Source organism: Temnothorax nylanderi, unplaced genomic scaffold (genome assembly GCF_030848795.1).
Source record: "Temnothorax nylanderi isolate EJ_2023f unplaced genomic scaffold, tnyl_v1.0 TNYL_tig0075_pilon, whole genome shotgun sequence".
NCBI classification, from domain to species: Eukaryota; Metazoa; Arthropoda; class Insecta; order Hymenoptera; family Formicidae; genus Temnothorax; species Temnothorax nylanderi.
The window spans coordinates 474,072-494,725 of record NW_027249137.1 but is presented as its reverse complement, the minus strand read 5'-3'; the positions used below and the strand labels follow the sequence as shown (position 1 = coordinate 494,725).

The 20,654-nt window shown below is 31.4% G+C and overlaps 3 protein-coding genes across 3 annotated transcripts; 2 read left to right on the top strand and 1 right to left on the bottom strand.

Moving 5' to 3' along the window:
- Positions 1 to 851: 851 nt before the first annotated feature.
- On the bottom strand, positions 852 to 5,585 carry LOC139774197 (SET and MYND domain-containing protein 4). The gene is made up of 11 exons (XM_071709270.1): positions 5,136 to 5,585; positions 3,857 to 4,100; positions 3,507 to 3,687; positions 3,086 to 3,404; positions 2,741 to 2,990; positions 2,305 to 2,630; positions 2,101 to 2,174; positions 1,896 to 2,008; positions 1,482 to 1,779; positions 1,187 to 1,349; positions 852 to 1,096 (listed from the first exon to the last, which is right to left on the bottom strand). The coding sequence occupies exons 1-11, from the start codon at positions 5,303 to 5,305 to the stop codon at positions 952 to 954; spliced, it is 2,283 nt and encodes a 760-aa protein (XP_071565371.1). The 5' UTR covers positions 5,306 to 5,585; the 3' UTR covers positions 852 to 951.
- Positions 5,586 to 7,548: 1,963 nt separating this feature from the next.
- LOC139774184 (uncharacterized) lies at positions 7,549 to 16,329 on the top strand. Its single transcript, XM_071709238.1, has 13 exons — positions 7,549 to 7,770; positions 7,839 to 7,910; positions 8,868 to 8,993; positions 9,924 to 10,259; positions 11,311 to 11,631; positions 12,735 to 12,866; positions 13,399 to 13,563; positions 13,705 to 13,836; positions 13,987 to 14,079; positions 14,215 to 14,334; positions 14,494 to 14,625; positions 14,851 to 14,945; positions 15,286 to 16,329. Exons 2-12 carry the CDS (start codon positions 7,897 to 7,899, stop codon positions 14,903 to 14,905), a joined length of 1,626 nt encoding a protein of 541 aa, XP_071565339.1. The 5' UTR covers positions 7,549 to 7,770; positions 7,839 to 7,896; the 3' UTR covers positions 14,906 to 14,945; positions 15,286 to 16,329.
- A 52-nt stretch (positions 16,330 to 16,381) lies between these two features.
- On the top strand, positions 16,382 to 18,853 carry LOC139774196 (guanine nucleotide-binding protein-like 1). The gene is made up of 4 exons (XM_071709269.1): positions 16,382 to 16,865; positions 17,312 to 17,628; positions 17,711 to 18,356; positions 18,482 to 18,853. Exons 1-4 carry the CDS (start codon positions 16,775 to 16,777, stop codon positions 18,829 to 18,831), a joined length of 1,404 nt encoding a protein of 467 aa, XP_071565370.1. The 5' UTR covers positions 16,382 to 16,774; the 3' UTR covers positions 18,832 to 18,853.
- Positions 18,854 to 20,654: the final 1,801 nt, after the last annotated feature.

Below are 20,654 nucleotides of genomic sequence, written 5' to 3'. Positions count from 1 at the left end.
TATTTCCCAGTAAACATCGAGCACCAATTACATTACATCTATGTTATAATTTCTCATTCAACAATACAATATAACGTCTTATATTGTTTATACTGTTATGTAACTGATGCTCGGTACGTGTTTACTGAGCTCCAATTTCAAAGACATAATATCAATTGTTTAATTAATTAGGCAGAAACGTTGAAATTAACTAGGCAGAAATTTAAATTAATTTTACATTTAACCAAAAAAAGTAATTTGAAGGGTTAGCCACTGATATTTTTCAACGTGCAAATTTTACAACTGATTGCCAGACTCCTCCGCGAGATGCAACAACATTTTTCGACAACATCTGGCCGCAGCATTTTTAATAATTATGTAATAATAAGTTACCTGTCAACGATCCAATTAAGAGGTCTGTATGTCAAACTTCTTATCTCATATTGCCATGCAGGAAAATAATTATGCAGAGTGTTTGATTGTTCGCACCATAATTCAAGTGAAAACGATGATGAAGAAAATTGAACGCAAAGATTATATATGATACTGATGTTAATACGTTACACATATGAAATTAAACAAGTAAAATTTAGACTGTCTTTTTGAAAAACATAGCGTCTTAATAAAGGTAAAAAAAATTATTTGCGCATTTTATAATACTAAAAACATTTTTTAATCAAATTCCAATTATATAGTCCAGTATCATAAATAAAATTTATAAAATATGTATATAATCATATGTATGATTTTATATGATGTCTTAAAAGACACAGTTACTTGATCATCCTTATTTGATAAATAGATTATAAATAACATATTAAAAATACACAAGAGAAATGTATACAATAAAAAAGTGAATGATACAATTGCTCTTTATACATTCAAGAAATATATGGAAAGGCGCGCAAACGCGCTTTCCAATATTTTTTTATTCATTTATCTGTTAAACATTACAGATTGTTCACACAAATATCAGACGTTAAAATTTTTTAAAATAGAGGAAAGAATCTCCTTTTTCACGGCAATTTCACGGTAAACCTCGTTCCATGGACCGTAGGTAAGATCTATAATTTCTTGACCACGATTTAAATATCGTCGTGTTTTCTTCAACACGTTTCTGTAACAAATACATAATACATTGCAATAAACGACAAACGGACGTAATTATAGTTCAGTATAATCTAAACGACAAAAATTCGATATTTACTTGTAAAATTTTGATGATGTATTAGATTCTTCTTGCAAATATTGCAGGCATATATCCGTTAATTTATTTATTTCATTGCAGACTTCGATGCTCCAAGAGCCGTATCTTTCTTCAATGGCCACGATACTGTGTTCGAGATACGAAATCGAATTCAACCATTGTCCTAAAGTCAGAAAACAATAACAATGGTTATTGGGATGACGCATAGCTCTGTACAAGAACGATTGACTTAAAATCGAATATCAGATTCGATACCGATTGTCATCCCACATATATTCGCATCATTGATACAAACCCATAATAGCGTACACCTTTGCCATGAGATCCATAGTAGCGGCAATGTCCTCGTGATACTTGTATAATGCGTCCTTTCTAAGAAGCAAACATTCTTTCAGTTTAATTAACGCCTCCTCGTACTTTTCCTCCTCTATGCAAATTTCTGCTTTGGCAAAGTGGTGTTGGGCCTGTCTCAATGTAAAGTCATAAGTATTTTCATATACTGCCGCTCCGCAATCTATACAGTACATGGAAGAGTGGCAGTTATCACTCAACGGTCCACTACATTCAGGACACTTCATCGCAGAAAATTTTTTCTGCAAAAGAATAAGCGTATATTTATGTATGTGCATATATTATATATCTACACACGTACAAACAAAATATGATAATGTACAACATTGTAAATATCAAAAAATAATCAATAGTTTACCAAAATATCTTCATATTCTGGTATAGTGCATGCTGTACAAGTGCACTTAAAGCAGTATTGACCTTCCATTTTTTCCTGTCTTTCCCTTCTCAACATTCTTCTAAAATCAGCGCCTGTCGCATAATATCGAAAGTGAGATAAAAACAAAGAAACTAAATCAATAAAATATAATGATTTGTTAATTTATTATCAACATTTAACATACCATAACAATTGAAAACTTCTTCACCCGTCGCAATATCCCGTGTGGCTTTAGTTATTAAAGTCTGCCCTAAAAAGCTAAAGAATAATAGCGTTAGTGCCATTGAAATATATATATATATAGAAATATTTATTTTCTATGTACATTTATATAAGCAATGAACAACTGTGTCTCATTTCTCATAATCAAAATATCTATATATATTACCTATTAATTATATTAGGATCACAAGAATGATTCATCATACTTGCAGAGGGATAAATCGCTGTAGCTATTCTATCTTGTTGTTGAATAAGGAGTTTATTTTTATTATTATCCGCTATCGCGTTTATCTTTGTGATAGCATGCCCATTAGAAATAAGCTGTAATATATTTCTCAACAGTAGAGAACTTACATACAATCGTTCATCCCCCTTTGTCGCGAGGTCACAATTGAGATCGTTACAGAACTTTGATGCTAAGCATTTTTTAAGATTGACAACTTTAAAAAAATCTGTATGTTTTGACAGATACAGCGTAAGCATAATTGCCGTCTGAAAGAAAGAAGTAATTAGGATAATGCGATAAATTTAGTTTTACGAAAAATTCTCTATGTACACATACGTCACATATCTTATTTTCGCGTGAAAATTATTACACTTACGATTCCATACGAAATAACGTCGCATGGTTGGAGTTTCGAAAAATTAGTCACTAGGTCTTGCACTTCATTAAGTCTGTTATCCTCAGTTGCAGCTGTACACTTGAACAACGTTCTTACAGCCAGATATGCTATTCCAATGTGCGACCAAAGGCCCATTTGATTGCCAAGACATTCCCAACGATGGCAAGACGAGCGTGCTTCATCCCAACAATCAATATTGCAATACGCACTGTCGACACACTCCGTACATCTGTGTAAAATTTAACATATTTTACATATAACATATTATATACATGTATGATGTATTTTGCGATTTCTCAAAGCACAAGAAATATAGAAACTTACGGTACAGGAGTATCGCCGCATGAGCGACAACAATTGTAACAAATATAAGTTTTAACGTGAGGCAATGGGACAAAAGCGAATGCCTTTTCAACGAATAGAATCTGACCCCTTTTGATATCTCTATTAGCTACCACGTATCTCCCTTTTTCTGGAGCATATTTCACTTCTATCGCCGCCGATGCAGACCGAAAATTCGGATTTTCGCCATATGCGACTTCGGGCTGTGAGGGAAATTCCGTAGTATCTGCGGTATTGTCCGCATTATCTTCCATGCATGATATTCTCGATGTTATGTCTTTCATTTGTCTCCGTAATCGCTCTAAAAATTTCAATAATTCTTGATTATGTGAGAAATACGAGAAAGACGTCTACAAATGAACAATTTTTTCCTCCAACTTAAATATACAAAGTGAATACCTACCTTTCTTTTCATTCGGCATATTACGCTGATTCAGTATGTTATGCATTTGCAAAACAGTTTCAACAGCTGATCCTCTATTACCTAATTTTAGATAACACTGAGCTGCACGCAGATGTAGTTTGTAACGTAAATTCTCAGGATAGCCTAATTTAATCGCCAATTTGATATCGTTGATGCAATCCTTTTTGCGTTATCATGCAAATAATAGATTTACTTATAAATAGAGTAATAATTTTATAACATTAAACTTGTTATTATCAACAAAATAAATTATAAAAAATAGAAATAATTAAATAATTGTAAAAAAAAGTATTATAATATAGTTTATATACTAAAACTCCTCAATTTACCTGCCACCTGTCCAGATAGAATAGGGAGGCTGATCTATTTGCGATCGCTATTGACAAATCTACACTATTTGAGGGAGCGTACAACGCACTTTTCGTATACAATTCCAGTGATGCAGCATACTTTTTCGATTGAAACTCCTTGTTCCCGGACAACTTGAAAGCTGTTGATATTTCCAAGTCCTTCTGCCGTTTTCTCTTATCTCTTATGTCGTAGAGAACATTCAGCCACGCGGACACTAATTGCCTGCATCCCAAATAAGACCATACAATACACTCCAGCGCACATTTTAATTAAAATAAACAATTTTGTTTATTTTGTTTATTCCTAAAATTTAACTTACACTCTAATAGACAAACATATACAGGGTGTTGAAAAATGGTGGTACCAAATTTTAGGAGTATGTAGTACTCGTGAAAACAAATCAAAAAGTCTTAGCAACTGTTACTCCGAAAACCATTTATTTCCGAGTTATAAAGCATTTTCTGTAGCAAATATTCGATGTGCTCCTCCGTTCATTTCAATACAATTCGGCATACTTTTTTATTGAAGATCGAACACGTTCAAAAATTTCAGATTTAATTCGTATTTGTTAACAAGTTTTCAATTTTCCGTATCAGTTCATCCAATGTGTCAACTGATGTGACATACACCATGCTCTTCAAATGTTTCCATAAATAAATGGAGTAAATCCAGTGAGCAAGGTAACCATGCAACTAAACGCGTCCTATTCACTTTTCTTGAAAACAATTGTTTGTTTAAATGTTGTTTAATAATCATGAGGAAATACACAGGGACACCGTCGTGTGATCGAACTGCATTTGTTATCTACGTAGAAGAGGAATATCTTCCAAAAGTTCGACAACGTTCATTATTCGTCAACCTTAGAAGCTCATGAAGGACGAGTGTATGAGTGGTCGCGTGTAAACACGTTATACAATGCATATGCGTGAAACGAACAGAGAATTGAATGCTTTATAACTGGGAAATAAATGGTATTTGGAGTAACGCTTATTAAAACTTTTCGGCTTGTTTCCACGAGTACTACATACGTCTAAAAATCACCTTCTCTTAACATTCTGTATATAATATAATAAATATATTACTGTTAATTAAAAATAGGGAATGTAGAACGAGTGAATATTTATTTCAGAAGAACGCATTAGTAATGAGCTCTTCATTATCTCGCCAGAATTTAATAAAATGATTATTTTAAAGACCGCGATATTATATGAAGGGCTCTCCCTGAGAGAGACACATTGCCTACGCGATCGTACTCACACGAGCTCCGGATTGCGCAACAAACGAGATATTAGATCCTTTTCACATTTCATGCCCTTTATCTCGCCGTTAAGTCGGGAGAGCTCCAGCTTGCAGTTCAAGGTATCGATGACTTTATCCCAGTCCATTCTGGTCGACTCCGTTACGATGTCAGCGTCGCGCATCATCATACGCCAACAGAAGCGTAGCTGTAGCTCGGAGTCGGAGTTCGGAGCAATTCGGAGCGAGAGGAGACGACAAGAAGTTGCTTTGGTTGCTTATGACGACATGAGTTGCCAAGGGCAGCGCGGCCGGAGGAAGGGTGGGGAGACGTCCAACTGGTAGTACCTTATGCCCTTAGCGCGGTTGAATATGATTGGCGCGCGGCGACAGAAAGGGAGAGACAACCTGGATGAACCTGGGCACCATAGACGTATTTTTGACTATATAACCATAGACTGCCAGTCGGCTTTTGTCTGATATGTAATGGACTGTAATGGACATGAAACGCGCCGCCATCGCCTAAATGGCAGACAATCGAAATATGAAGTAAGATTCCGATAGTAAGAGATGAGGGAAGAGAGAAACACAGAATAATTCGTTCGTCGCTGTTTTACCAACTTTGCGTCAATCCAAACGGATTATGAGCAGTTAAGTTTCCAGACAACGTCTTAATGACGTCTTTAAGACGTTATATCTCTCGATTTGAGAAATTATGTTCATTGGGCTGACCTGAGTATTATACTTGTCGTTTGGATTCCCGAAGAGTTGGTAAAACAGCGACGAATGACTTACTGTGTGTCTCTCTCTTTCCTCATCTTATACCATCGCGATCTCACTTTATTGCCATTTAAGCGATGGCAGCGCGTTTCACTGTACAACGAGGCATTGTGAAGATATGAAACGTAGGCAAGTCTGTGGTCGTATGGTTGTATATCATATATGTATATAGGCAGTGACACATAGAAAAATTTAAGCAGCAAGCAAATTAATCAATGACAGTCAATTAAGTATTCTCGAAAACTTAAGATAGCCATTGGTCAATTTGCTTACTGCTTAAGTTTTTCTATGTGCCATGGCCCTAACAATAAGTCTATGGGTGAGAAGCTTAAAACATGTATATACGTTCTAAGGTGAGAAGGCATTAAATGACGCCGGCACTTCGGCCAGCTTCGGGCGATAGAAGAGTGCAGACATACAATATCTCTTTCTTTTCCGAGCTGTAGCTATAACTAACGCCGCCAATCGCGAGAATCATCCTAGGCTTATATCTATCTTGCCCTTCTTGACGTACTTGAAAATTAAATAAATTTTGAAATTAAATGGAAATGTATTCTATTACAGTATGCAAAAGATCATTATACAACTACTTCGACAACGATGCTAGAAGAAACGGAATATAAAAATGTTACTTTCTTATTTAGATTATTATATCTTATTTTAAACACATATGCTAGCACATTTTAAATATATTTTCTTTGTACATTTTGTTCTATACGCATTTCTAACATGCTTAAATTTGCTATATAAAATATAACCGTGCAAAATTAACTTTTTAATAAAAGTAAAAAAGAAACGCCAAGTACATGCGCCATACAAAAGATTTCATATCAAAGACTATAGCGCTAATTTGCAGTTGTGAGTTAGTCAAATATATCTATTTTGAATTTCGAGGGTCTTTATATTACAATTTGATCAAATATATCTATTTTACCTAACATATATTAATTTATAAAAGAAAACAGTTGTATAAATTAGTATAATAATAATAATGATTTATTACATTATTATTCTTTATATTATTTTTCATAAAATTTGAACATCAGCTCTTAATTCAGACTAGTTAGAACTCAATCGATTCATGTTCATGTTATGTCATATGTCAGTCGTTGCTGAAATATGAAAACATGACCTCCAATTATTTAAGTGTCTCACGTAATAGAGCCACAGGCGTCTTCCCGCAGTTCCGCACAGCGTCGCATTCCAATAAACTTGGCACGAGGCATAACCGTGTCTCTTGAAAATCATATCTATACATTTCTAATCATATCTCTACATATTCTTTTTTTCAAGAGAAAAGAATACATACAAGTCGAAAAATATAATTTTATAGGAGAACGTTTCAAAGGTTCACTCATTTTTTTTTTTACTTTTTGACTACCTGACTTCACTATTTTAAATTGTCATGCGCTGCGTTTGAGCACAAGTTCAAAATTATTGATGAAATAAAGAAAGATACAGCTGTATGATCTGTGTTAGACAAATTCAAATTATACACATATATATATCCGTGTTTACAAACATTCTAATAAGTAAGCCATACTTCTCTCTCTCTCTCCCTCTCTTCGACGAATTTCCCCCCCCCCTTTCCGATGAATTTCGCACAAATGCTTGTTGAGATAATTTCTGTACCACATATAGTGTCAGACGTTCCGTAACACAGGACGGTTAGAAATTACCGAAACGGCAGCAAGTGGGATCATTTCGAAGAATCGACGTTAAAGTTCAAGACTTCTAGAAATCAAATTCGGTTATCCGCCTCAAGTAAATTGATAAAAGATTTAATAAGACACTTAATGAGACATACCAACATTTCGCAAAAAACATCGCCCATTACCTGACAGTCTGCGGCTATAGTACTCGGAGATATTAGGATGTAAGACAAAATGTAATAATTTAATGTGGTAAAATATACTCCTATTTATGGGACTGTGTGGTTTTTAGATCGGCATTTACAATATCATTTAAATAGAACACATAATTTACAGTTTCCGGACTAACCATGAATCAACACGAGTAAGTACACATTTAAGAACTTAATAAAATACTATGGGGTTAAAAAATAATAAAACATTCAACAGCCAAAGAAAATTGAGCAAAAAAGGCTTTTATCAAGACACTTATAATTATTTACATAGTTGTTTACAATTTAAAAATTCTCTCATAAATGTGCCTTTTGAATCGTAATAAATATAATTTTACAATTATTTTGCACATAATTTGAAAAAAAATTTAATCGATTAAAATCACATTTTCTCATCTATCACAGACATATACAATTCAAAAATTTAGATTAGGTATTTATGTTTGACATCAATACCTACTGTAGAAATTCGATTCAAATATATAAAATGTTTAGTTCTTATCGGTATTCAAATTAAATAAGCTTGTTTACTAAAATCTATATACGACAACTAAAATCTGTCACTTATTATATAAATATTATAAATGATTAAAAGTAATAAAAGTTTCTATGTAATATTTGAATATACACCGTTGATCTTTGTAAACGACCGTACAGTCATATTGATGCTCTGTTTCTTACTCTTGAGATTATTATTGCACATGTAACAACCGTGGTAACAACAAACTAACTTATTCTACAATCTTTCGTAAAAACATTCCGTCGTTTTCGACCGTTCTGAATCGTGACTGTATCTAACTTATTTCCAAAACACGTACTCAAATCAAGGCAGCCTCTTTTATAAACTATTATATACGTAAAAATTCATAAATTTATTTAAGATGTTTACTTGTTTAAAATTAGTATTGCAGACATTCGAGATATAAAATATTTTCTTCCTATCACTTTCTCTCTCTTCCTCTAACTCTCTTTCTTACACAAATCTTTACTCCATTACGGATCACAATCTATAAGTACATAATAATAGCATAAAGTAATGCGCACAATTCTAATATCTAAAAATAATGATTCTTTTCTTTTATTTATATTTATATCACATTTTAATGCAGGCCTGGCACTTCAAGCTCAACGAATTACGTTATGGATCCCATTGCTGAACGTCAAAATCAGGATCTAATAAATTTGCCTGAAGAGGCATGTGAGGAAACAAGTGAAGAAGCAGCCGCAGTTGATGAGTAAATTATTCGTTCTGCTTATCATATAATGTAATGATATCTGCATACAGAAAAGTATCATTCTGCAGCCAAGGAAAGCAATTACTTATTTTATTTTATTTTTAAGTAATAGTTTTCTTCAACAAAGAATATTTTCTCATAAATAGTTTTAAGATATACTTGGCACGCATAAATCTTATATAGAAAAGCTCATCATTTTGTGTTCAAAACAACAATCTATTCTTTTTTCAAGAATATTATATATTTAAGTATATATGCTTCTCTTCCGTAAACTCTATGTATAAGTAAACCGAATTTTTGTATTAATTAAATATTCTTCTTTAAAGTACTAGACTTACTAAGATCTAAAATATGTTTTAAGTTACTGTGATGCTTGTGATGACTTTATGGTAGATTTGCGGATATATAAGCTTATTAAATATTTAGGACAAAAGTAATATTTACTTGCAGGTAGTATGTACTTTTCTGTGTGTACTAGTTAAATATTGATTTTTTTGTACAAGAATATTTTATAACTGCAATATTTCAAATAGCTACTCTAACACTTTTCTAGTTTTTAATTATAAAACCACAAAAATAATAATTTTGTTTAACAATTTAGTAATGTGCACACCTATTTAGGTAAAATATGAATTGAAGATTTTATCAGTTAAGATATTTGAATTTTATAATTTAGAGATTAGAGGTTAAATCAGTGTACATACAACTGTACAATGTTTTAATATGCACCAGTGCGCATTGAGTGCATCCATTTGAATTTGCTATTAGTTGTACAAATTCAAATCAATGTTCACATACATTCTAATAAATAAACCACACTTTTCTCTTTGACCCTTGAAAGAATTTTTGCAAGCGCTTGTTGAAGCGATTTCTATATCACATTTAGTATCAAACACTTTATAATACAGAACGGTTACAATGGAATTACAGGGAACAGCCATATGACTATGGCGATGAATGGAATTATTTCGAAAAGAAAAAAAAACCATTGCGGGCAATTTGCCAGATAGACGATTGTACAAAAGTATTTTCATCGAAGGAACACAATCCTCTTCGACAATCTTTAAGATCGCACTTAAAGAATAACCATGATACAATTTTCAATCGCCCACTATCTGATAAACAAAAGATTCATTATATGGAGTTAGAAAAAAGTAAAGCAAAATGTAAACATTGTAATAAAACATTTTGTTATTTTCTAAATGAAAGCACGTTACGTTGTCATAAAAAGGCAGAGAAATGCAAAGATATTCAGGATCGATCTGAGTAAGTACACATTCAACAACTTATTAAAATACCAAGGGTTATAAAATAACTGTAATAATAAAACAATCAACAGCTAAATAAAATTAAGTCTAATTAAAAAGTATTTCATTATGGCGTACATGTAATACATAGAGGGTGTCCCATGATTTAAAGTCCATAGGTACATTAAGAGCGTATTATTCAATTCATTTAGAGTTGAAATTGTTTAATAAACATATGTCAGTAAATGCTTCCTAACAGAACTACAATCATTGAAAGTTGATGTAAATATTTGGAAAAGGAAAGAAAAAAGACATTAAATCTGCAGGAGATAATTTTTAACAGAATTCGTAATTCATTTGTAAATAAACAAGTTAAATTAAATATCTTTCTTCTTTCCTTTTTTAAATATTCACATCAACTTTCAATGGTTGTAGTTCTGCAGTTAGGAAGCATTTACCGACATATGTTTATTAAACAATTTCAACTTTAAATGACTCCAATAACACGCCCTTAATGTTTGGACCTCAAGTCATGGGCACCCTGTATAGTTATTCGCAATTCCGATCATGTTTCCAAACGTAATAACTATAATTTTACAATTGTTTTGCATATAATGCAATAATTTGCAATAATTTGAAAAAATTTTAATTGATAATATTCACGTTTATCTATCACAGACGTTTCTATCTATCATAGACGTAGGTATACAATTTGGTAATTTAGATTAGGTATTTATTTGTTTGATATTAGTATTGCAAAAGTTCGAGTCAAATATAGTCAAATAAGTCAAAAAATATGATATTAAAAGAACGTTTTAAAAATTAAACTAATTTTAATTTTTACTTTTTGACTACCTGACTTCATTATTTTAAATAATATTATTGATGGGATAAAGAAAGAGACAGCTGAATGATCTGTTAGTTAGACAAATTCAAATTATATATTCAGTTTTTATATACTTTGTAATAAATAAACCACACTTTGCTTGAAAGAATTTTTGCAAACAATTTCTGTATCACATTTAGTATCAGACACTTTATAATACAGAACGGTTACAACGGAATTACAGGAAACCATATAACTATGGCAATGAATGGAATTATTTCGTTAAAAAGGGACCTTTGCAGGCAATATGCAGAGATAAGGATTGTAAAAAAGAACTTCAGCCGAAGACAAATTTTCTACAACGTTTAAGATCGCACTTAAAGAAAAAACATAATACAACTTTCAATCGTCCACTATCTGATAAACTAAAGATTCAATATATAGAGTTAGAAAACAGTAAAGCAAAATGTAAACATTGTAATAAAACATTTTGTTATTTTATAGCCGACGGCACGTTACGTAATCATAAAGAGACACAGAAATGCAAAAAAATTCAGAGTCGTGAGTAAGTACACATTCAACAACTTATTAAAATACCAAGGGTTATAAAATAATTGTAATAATAAAACAAACAACAGTTAAATAAAATTGAGCGAAGAAGTCTTTTATCATATGGCATACATGTAATAATTATTTGCAATTCCGATCATGAATATGTCTTTCCAATCGTAATAATTATAATTTTACAATTATTTTGCATATAATTTGAAAAAAATTTAATCGGTAATATTTCAGGTTTTTCATCTATCATAGACGTTTTCAGCAACTTAGATTAGCTATTTATTTGTCTGATATTAGTATCGCAGAAATTCGAGTCAAGTATAAGGTAACTCCGGTACATACGCCGCACCTATGGAAAACTTAATTTATACGATCCAAAGAAAAAGAAGGAAAAAGAACACATATATAGGAAATTTCGATTTTTGCAGTGTTTGTATTATGGCATAAATCCCGCATGCTAAAAATGCCGTATATCCCAAACAGAAGGGATATGCAAGATATCAAGATAAACAAAGGATACAAGAGCTATGCACTTGTATTTTGTTGTATTCCATCCTTTACCATCCCTCTACACTTATGTATCATGAAATAACCATTAAAGCTTTTACATTCACTACAGTAATCATTTTACGTAGGTCGTAATATATAATCGCGCTACTTACTACATTGAGAAATCGATTCAACTCACGACGGTTTCGTTAATATTAACAGTAAAGAATTGAAATTACAACACAATACGAATATGGCATAAAAGCACATAACAGAGTGATTGCGAGCAAATATCTTTATTCCTTCTATTTTTTCTGAGTTCTGATACATAAATCCCCGCGCGGCGTAAATACCGGAGTAATCCTATAAAACGTTAAGTACTTATATAGATAAATATGTGAAATAGGCTTATTTAACAAAATTTATATATCACAGCTCAAATTTGCCATTTACTTTTTGTTACATAGGTTATCAATAATTAACAGAAATTCCTATAAATCAACAATCATTGATTCTATATAATATTTGCATAATCGCCGTATATTTTCGCAAATGATAGTGTAGTGTAGTGAAGTATTCTTTCGTTTCTATTTTTAATTACATTACGTTTTAATGCAGACTTGTACAAAGCATTCTAAAGTCAGTGGTTGATGAAGTGTTTGCCACTGTAGAACGTCAAAGTCAAGAATCATCGGACTTATCTGCTCCATCATCTGAACAAACGAAAAGTGACAGAGGCGCACTTGACGAGTAATTATTCATTGCTCTTATATTACACATTGATATTGATGTCTTTGTTTATTATTCTTGAAATTATCATTGCATACATATATAACAACAAACTAACTTATTCTAACTTATTCTACAATCTTTCGTCAAAACATTTTGGCGTGTTCGACCATCCTGATTTGTGATTGTATCTGACTTATGTATAAAACACATACTCATATCAAGGCAGCCTCCTTTATAAACTACATACGTATAAAAAATCATAACTTTATTTAAGATGTTTATTTATTTGAAATTATAATATTACAGAAATTCGAGATATATAAAACATTCTCTCCCTATCACTTTCTCTCTTTCCTTTCTTTTCGTACAAATATTCCCTCCATTCACGGTTTACCGCCTATAAGTACATAATAGCATCAAGTAATTGTAATATTAAAAAATACAATTAAAATTTAAAAGTGCAATATTTAAAAATAATTGTAATGTATAAATAATTGTAATATTTAAAAATAATAATTTTTTTAATTTTTATTTACACATTTTAATGCAGACCAAGCACTTCAAATTCCAAACCAAGCACTTCAAGTTCAACGGGATATGTTACGGATCCTACTATAAAAAAAGATATCCCTCAGAGTAAAAAACCACCTGGATTGACAAAAGGAAAAAAAGGAAAAGGAAGAAAGAAGGAAGAAAAAGCAATCACAATTCATGAGTAATTATTTGTTTTGCTTATATCTATAATGTAATGATATCTCACTAGTTAAATTTTAATTTTTCTACACAAAGATTATTTAATATTTAAAAAAGAGTATTCTTTCTTCTCTATTTTTGATCATATCACATTTTAATGCAGACTAAGCATTTCAATATCAGGGAATGATGAAAAGTCTCCTAGTGCAGAAGTCAAAAATCAAAGTCAAAAATCACCTGGATTGCCTGATGAATCAACTGAACATATAGAAGATAAGGCAGTCGCAATTTATAAGTAATTATTTGTTTTGCTTTTATCATGCAATGTAATGACATCTTATTAGTTAAATTTTAACCTTTCTTCACGGAAGTAATTTACAACTGCTATATTTAAAAAAAATAACTGTTTTGTTTCTATTTTTGATCACATCACATTTTAATGCAGACGTGTAGAGAGCGTTTTACAACATAAAAAGTCACTTGACTCGTCCATTCCATTACCAGAACGAACGAGAATAGACACAGACGCATTTGATGAGTAAGTATTCGTTTTCTTTATAACAAAATATAATAACATCTCACTATTTAAATACTGACTTTTTTTAACAACGATAATTTACAACGATAATATTTAAAATAATTTTGTTTCTGATTACACCTCATTTTAATACAGGCCGGGAACTTCAAGTTCAATGGGTTATAACATGGTTGCAGAATGTCAAAGTAAAAAATTACCTGAATTGCCTGTTTCGTCACCTTTGTCAAAGAAAAAAGTCGTAGCCGCAATTTATACGTAATTATTCATCATATTGCTTATATCGTATGTCAATGTAATGATATCTCAGTTAAATTTTGACTTTCCTGCCCAAAGATAATTTGCAACATTGTGATATTTTAAAGAGTATATATATTCTTTCGTTTCTATTTTTAATTACATTACGTTTTAATGCAGATTTGTAAAAAGCATTCTAAACTCAGTGGTTGATGAAGTTTTTGCCACTGTAGAACGTCAAAGTCAAGAATCATCGGACTTATCTGCTCCATCATCTGAACAAACGAAAAGTGACAGAGGCGCACTTGACGAGTAATTATTCATTGCTCTTATATTACACAATGATATTCTACTATCAAAATATTAACTTTTTGCGAAAAATAACTTATAACTAGAGTATTTTAAATAATTTTTTTTATCTGTTCTATATACTATTCAATCACAGCACAAAAATATTTTTCTTTAACAATTTAATGTACACTACTGTAACATTTTAAATGCTATTATAATTAAATTAATATTTATCGCGGATTTCAGTTCCGTTATGTCAGAAACAGAGACCCGGACATTACCTCCATTCAAGGAACTATAGGCATCACTTGAACAATTAACAAAGAGAACAAAAAAGTGCTGTGAGTAATTATTCAATTTGCTTTTAATATTATATAATGCAATTTATTTTACACAGCATTATGTTTCTCTACACAACAATAACAATAAACAATTAGAATTCATTTAATTGACTACAATAACAATAAATTTGAGAAATTATCTTAACGTATAAGAAAACCTTAAAACTAATTACTATAATACGAATATTGAATTATGCATTGATAAAATTTGATGACTATTTAAATCTAAGAATAATGATTTATCTACATAGTTTTTTTAGTATACATAACTTTCTTTTAAACACCGACTAATTTTTTCTTGTTTCATCATAGTATTAATATAGAACGACCAATTTTTAAGGTCAATGGGCTGCAATGTTACGGATAGAAATTTGTCAACGAGCATGCATCCCGACTTACGCAAACAAAAGAGAGACCAATCCGACGTTAATGATGAGTAATTATTCACCTTACATATATAACACAACACAAAAGGAAGGATATATTACGAATAAATTTAATATGTTTTGACTTTTTACACAAAATTGTTCGTTTATTTTGTGTAAAATTCATATAACGTTAGTTTATAGTTTTTATTATAATTTTTTCCAGTAACAAGTGTAAACTCTTTTTTCGTATTTCAAATGTTTATTAAGCAAATTTTTATAATTTTGTGTATCTTCCTAGCAAAGAAATAATAATGATTACTATCCTACTCGGTATATTATGTTGCTGAAATATTGTAATATTCGGAAAAGGTGCAGAAATATTTCATTAACATTTCATTTGTAACTATGCATCTGAAATATTTCAGAAATGTACCTGCATCATGTCTTTTATAATATTGCATTAACAATATTTCTGAAATCTTTCAGAAAGTTGTTTACAATATTTGTAAGTTTCTGTAATATTGCAAAAAAAAATGTAGCAGATGTAATATTTCGGAAATATTTCTGAAACATTATAAAAGTAATATTACCTTCACTTTGTACGAATAATATGTCTGTAACATATCAAACGCAACATTGCATTTAAAATATTTTTGCGTAGGTAATGAAAAATTGAATTGCAGGTAGTGAATTTCAATATTGCAAAAGAAATATTGCAGATGTAATGGTTTAGAAACATTTCTGATACATGATAAAACTATTATTACGTTAACATTGCACGCGTTATATTTTTGAATGTTTCACACACAACATTGCATTTGTAATATTTCCGAAAAGTTACTGACAGACTTTAGAACTTATAAAAAATTGAATTTATTATTATATAATTATTGCATTTTATTGTATTTTTTCTCTTTTATTAAGAATTTTCTGATATGTCAAATTTTGTCATATGGCATTTTTATTATAATATATGAAATATCTCGTAAAGTATATATCAACTTTTCAATGACTTTACCTTATATATGTCCATTTTTCTTGTAACATTTTTTTTTAATTTTTTACATTTCAATTATTTTTTACATTTTTTACATCTTAGAATCTTAGGAAAACGTAACACACCATTATCATTTTTTACATCTTAGGACAATGTATATTTATATAATTACGTATATTTTTCGTTCGAAAGTATTCATTTCTTACAACTTTTAGGACAATGAGTTTTCCAAAGATTATTATTAAGTTTATAGATTATTGTCATATTTATGTATAAAAAGTATAAATTATCTATAAATATAAGTGTAAAAAAGTGGTTAAACGATCAGCTGTACGGCATCATGCAAATTCTCGTCTCGTGAAATTAAAGATCGTAATCTTTATAAATAATTTACGATTTTCGTACGACACTTGAAATCTGTGATAAGTGGTTGAAAGAAGTAACGGGATTGGAACTGCGGAAACATGCCTCAAGGAAGGCGAAAAACTCCGTTTAGCGGAAAAGCCAAAAGGCAGCAGATGCAGGCTAAAAAGCAGCGGCAACGGACCTTGGTTGGTACGTATCAATGCGTTTAATGTAAAAGTTACTAATTTAACTCTGCAACCGTACATGTGGGACACGTTTGCGTCCTCGGCATTTTGACTATGTGATATTTTCCAGAGGTTTGTTTACCTAGCGCGTTCGTTTAAACTTATAGTTTAGATAAACTTATAGTTTAAACTTGTAGTTAAGATCTCAAGGAACACCTATGAATTTTTGGTAAAGTTTTGGGTTGTTTAATATGACGCGGATGCAAACGACCCACATACACCGTTAGTGGGTGCTAGAAAAGAGTGTACAGTTGCGGGGTTAATTAATAAAATTTCATTTAAGAATTCGGTGCCTCGCACAGCTTAGCATTATATCTAAAATATTGATATAATTGTAATTTATTGTTTTATTACCAATTTGTTTTATTTGTAAAAGATTAATACTGTAAAGGTATATATATTTGTTAACAGTAAATTCAGATGACGAGGAAAGCTGCAGCAATGAGAGCAATGTTAAACATAAGAGACAAGTGATGAAGATAAACGAACAACCAAAAGATAGCAAATCTTCAAGGAATAGATACGCACTACAATTCTTTCAAGAGTCCAACGAGAAATTGCGAAAGCGCAAGGAACGAGCTTTTAAAAGTATCGAACCTGCGAGTCTTAAGGATCAAGAGATTTCCGATAATTATTTTCCACCTGGGATCGACATGCCAAAGCGACCTCCGTGGGATTTCAGTATGACAAAGGAGCAATTGGAGATAAGGGAACAGAGATATTTCACAGTATGTAGTTGCTACCTAGCGTTAAACAAAATCTTAGCTTTATATCGAACGTGTTTGCTGACTAACAATTATTTGTATCTAGGAATACTTAAATAGCATGGAGGAATTAGCTAGCTTGAGTTACTTCGAATTGAATTTGGAAACCTGGCGACAATTGTGGAGGGTTCTAGAGATGTCAGACGTCCTATTGATTATCGTTGACATCAGATATCCCGTTCTGATGTTCCCTCCGTACTTGTACGACTATGTGACGAAGAAACTGAAGAAAGATATGATTTTGGTGTTAAACAAAGTCGATCTAGCACCTCCAGCGTTGGTAGTGGATTGGAAAGAGTATTTTCACAATCAATATCCAAAATTATACATTCTAATGTTTACATCGTATCCCACTTACAATCTCCGTAATAATACGAATAACGAGGAAGGTTTAAAGAAAAGAACTCGTAAAGGAAAATTGAGAATGGCCGCGGAAGGGGCGCAGATATTGCTGGAAGCTTGCAAAGATATTGTTGGGGATAAAGTCGACCTAAGTACCTGGTATGAGAAAATTCAGGAGGAGATGCACTTGGAATACGATTTAGATGACATAAATCACAAGGATAACGTGACAATAGAAAAGGAGGATACCACTTATTTTGAACACGAAAAATACAAAAATGGAGTTTTAACCATTGGGTGTATTGGAACGCCGAATGTTGGAAAATCTTCCTTGATGAATGCGTTGATGGGTAAGCAAGACCATTCCATTACACAACTGTATTATAATATCATTTTTTTAAATATTTATATTCCATACTTAACATTAGAGTCATTTGAGTTCGAGTCATTAATATATAATATATTTATTTCACAGGTAAGAAAGTTGTGAGTGTGTCTCGCACTCCTGGTCACACTAAGCACTTTCAGACTATTTATCTCACAAAGACTGTGTGTCTGTGCGATTGTCCTGGTTTGGTCTTTCCCTCGACCGTGCCCAAAGAGTTACAGATACTAATGGGTTCATTCCCGATCGCTCAAGTTAGGGAACCGTATAGTGTCATACAATTTTTGGCCGAAAGAGTGAATCTACCAAAACTGTTAAAAATTCCACATCCAGAGAATGATGACACGTGGTCCGCTATGGATGTCTGCGACGCATGGGCTATCAAAAAGGATTTTGATGCTAGAAGAAACGGAATATTAAAATGTTACTTTCTTATTTAGATTATTATATTTTATTTTAAACACATATGCTGGCACATTTTAAATATATCATCTTGGTATATTTTATACTATACGCATTTCTAACGTGCTTAAATTTGCTATATAAAATATAACCGTGCAAAATTAACTTTTTAATAAAAGTAAAAAAGAAACGCCAAGTATCATGCCATACAAAATATTTTATACCAAAGACTAGCGCTAATTTGCAGTTGTGAGTTAGTTAAACCTATCTATTTTACCTAACATATATTAATTTATAAAAGAAAACAGTTGTATAAATTAGTATAATAATAATAATGATTTATTACATTATTATTCTTTATATTATTTTTTATATAATTTGAACATCAGCTCTTAATTCAGACTAGTTAGAACTTAATCGATTCATGTTCATGTTATGTCATATGTCAGTCGTTGCTGAAATATGAAAACATGACCTCCAATTATTTAAGTGTCTCGCGTAATAGAGCCACAGGCGTCTTCCCGCAGTTCCGCACATCGTCGCATTCCAATAAACTTGGCGCGAGGCATTACCGTGTCTCTATGATCTGTGTTAGAAAAATTCAAATTATACACATATATATATATATCCATGTTTATAAACATTCTAATAAATAAGCCATACTTCTCTCTCTCTCTCTCTCTCTCTCTCTCTCTCTCTCTCTCTCTCTCTCTCTCTCTCTCTCTCTCTCTCTCTCTCTCTCTCTCTCTCTCTCTCTCTCTCTCTCTCTCCCTCTCTTCGACGAATTCCCCCTCCCTTTCCGATAAATTTTGCACAAACGCTTGTTGAGATAATTTCTGTACCACATATAGTGTCAAACGTTCTGTAACACAGGACGGTTAGAAATTATCGAAACGGCAGCAAGTGGGATCATTTCCAAGAATCGACGTTAAAGTTCAAGACTTCTAGAAATAAAATTCGGTTATCCGCCTCAAGTAAATTTATAAAAGATTTAATAAGACACTTAATGAGACATATACCACAATTCTCAAAAAACATCGCCCATTATCTGACAGTCTGCGGCTATAGTACTCGGAGATATTAGGATGTAAGACAAAATGTAATAATTTAATGTGGTAAAATAAACTCCTATTTATGGGACTGTGTGGTTTTTAGATCGGCATTTACAATATCATTTAAATAGAACACATAATTTACAGTTTCCAGACTAACCATGAATCAACACGAGTAAGTACACATTTAAGAACTTAATAAAATACTATGGGGTTAAAAAATAATAAAACATTCAACAGCCAAAGAAAATTGAGCAAAAAAGGCTTTTATCAAGGCACTTATAATTATTTACATAGTTGTTTACAATTTAAAAATTCTCTCATAAATGTGCCTTTCGAATCGTAATAAATATAATTTTACAATTATTTTGCACATAATTTGAAAAAAAATTTAATCGATTAAAATCACATTTTCTCATCTATCACAGACATATACAATTCAAAAATTTAGATTAGGTATTTATGTTTGACATCAATACCTACTGTAGAAATTCGATTCAAATATATAAAATGTTTAGTTCTTATCGGTATTCAAATTAAATAAGCTTGTTTACTAAAATCTATATACGACAACTAAAATCTGTCACTTATTATATAAATATTATAAATGATTAAAAGTAATAAAAGTTTCTATGTAATATTTGAATATACACCGTTGATCTTTGTAAACGACCGTACAGTCATATTGATGCTCTGTTTCTTACTCTTGAGATTATTTATGCACATGTAACAACCGTGGTAACAACAAACTAACTTATTCTACAATCTTTCGTAAAAACATTCCGTCGTTTTCGACCGTCCTGAATCGT

Coding starts and splice junctions, on each gene's coding strand:
- LOC139774184 (XM_071709238.1), top strand. Junction 8,994..9,923: donor GAAGCAGCCGCAGTTGATGA/GTAAATTATTCG, acceptor ATGGAATTACAG/GGAACAGCCATATGACTATG. Junction 12,867..13,398: donor GACAGAGGCGCACTTGACGA/GTAATTATTCAT, acceptor ATTTTAATGCAG/ACCAAGCACTTCAAATTCCA.
- LOC139774196 (XM_071709269.1), top strand. CDS start 16,775: ATGCCTCAAGGAAGGCGAAAAACTCCGTTTAGCGGAAAAGCCAAAAGG. Junction 16,866..17,311: donor GCGGCAACGGACCTTGGTTG/GTACGTATCAAT, acceptor ATTTGTTAACAG/TAAATTCAGATGACGAGGAA. Junction 17,629..17,710: donor GGGAACAGAGATATTTCACA/GTATGTAGTTGC, acceptor ATTTGTATCTAG/GAATACTTAAATAGCATGGA.
- LOC139774197 (XM_071709270.1), bottom strand. CDS start 5,305: ATGATGATGCGCGACGCTGACATCGTAACGGAGTCGACCAGAATGGAC. Junction 2,991..3,085: donor TGCGGCGATACTCCTGTACC/GTAAGTTTCTAT, acceptor AATTTTACACAG/ATGTACGGAGTGTGTCGACA. Junction 1,097..1,186: donor ACATCATCAAAATTTTACAA/GTAAATATCGAA, acceptor TATTTGTTACAG/AAACGTGTTGAAGAAAACAC.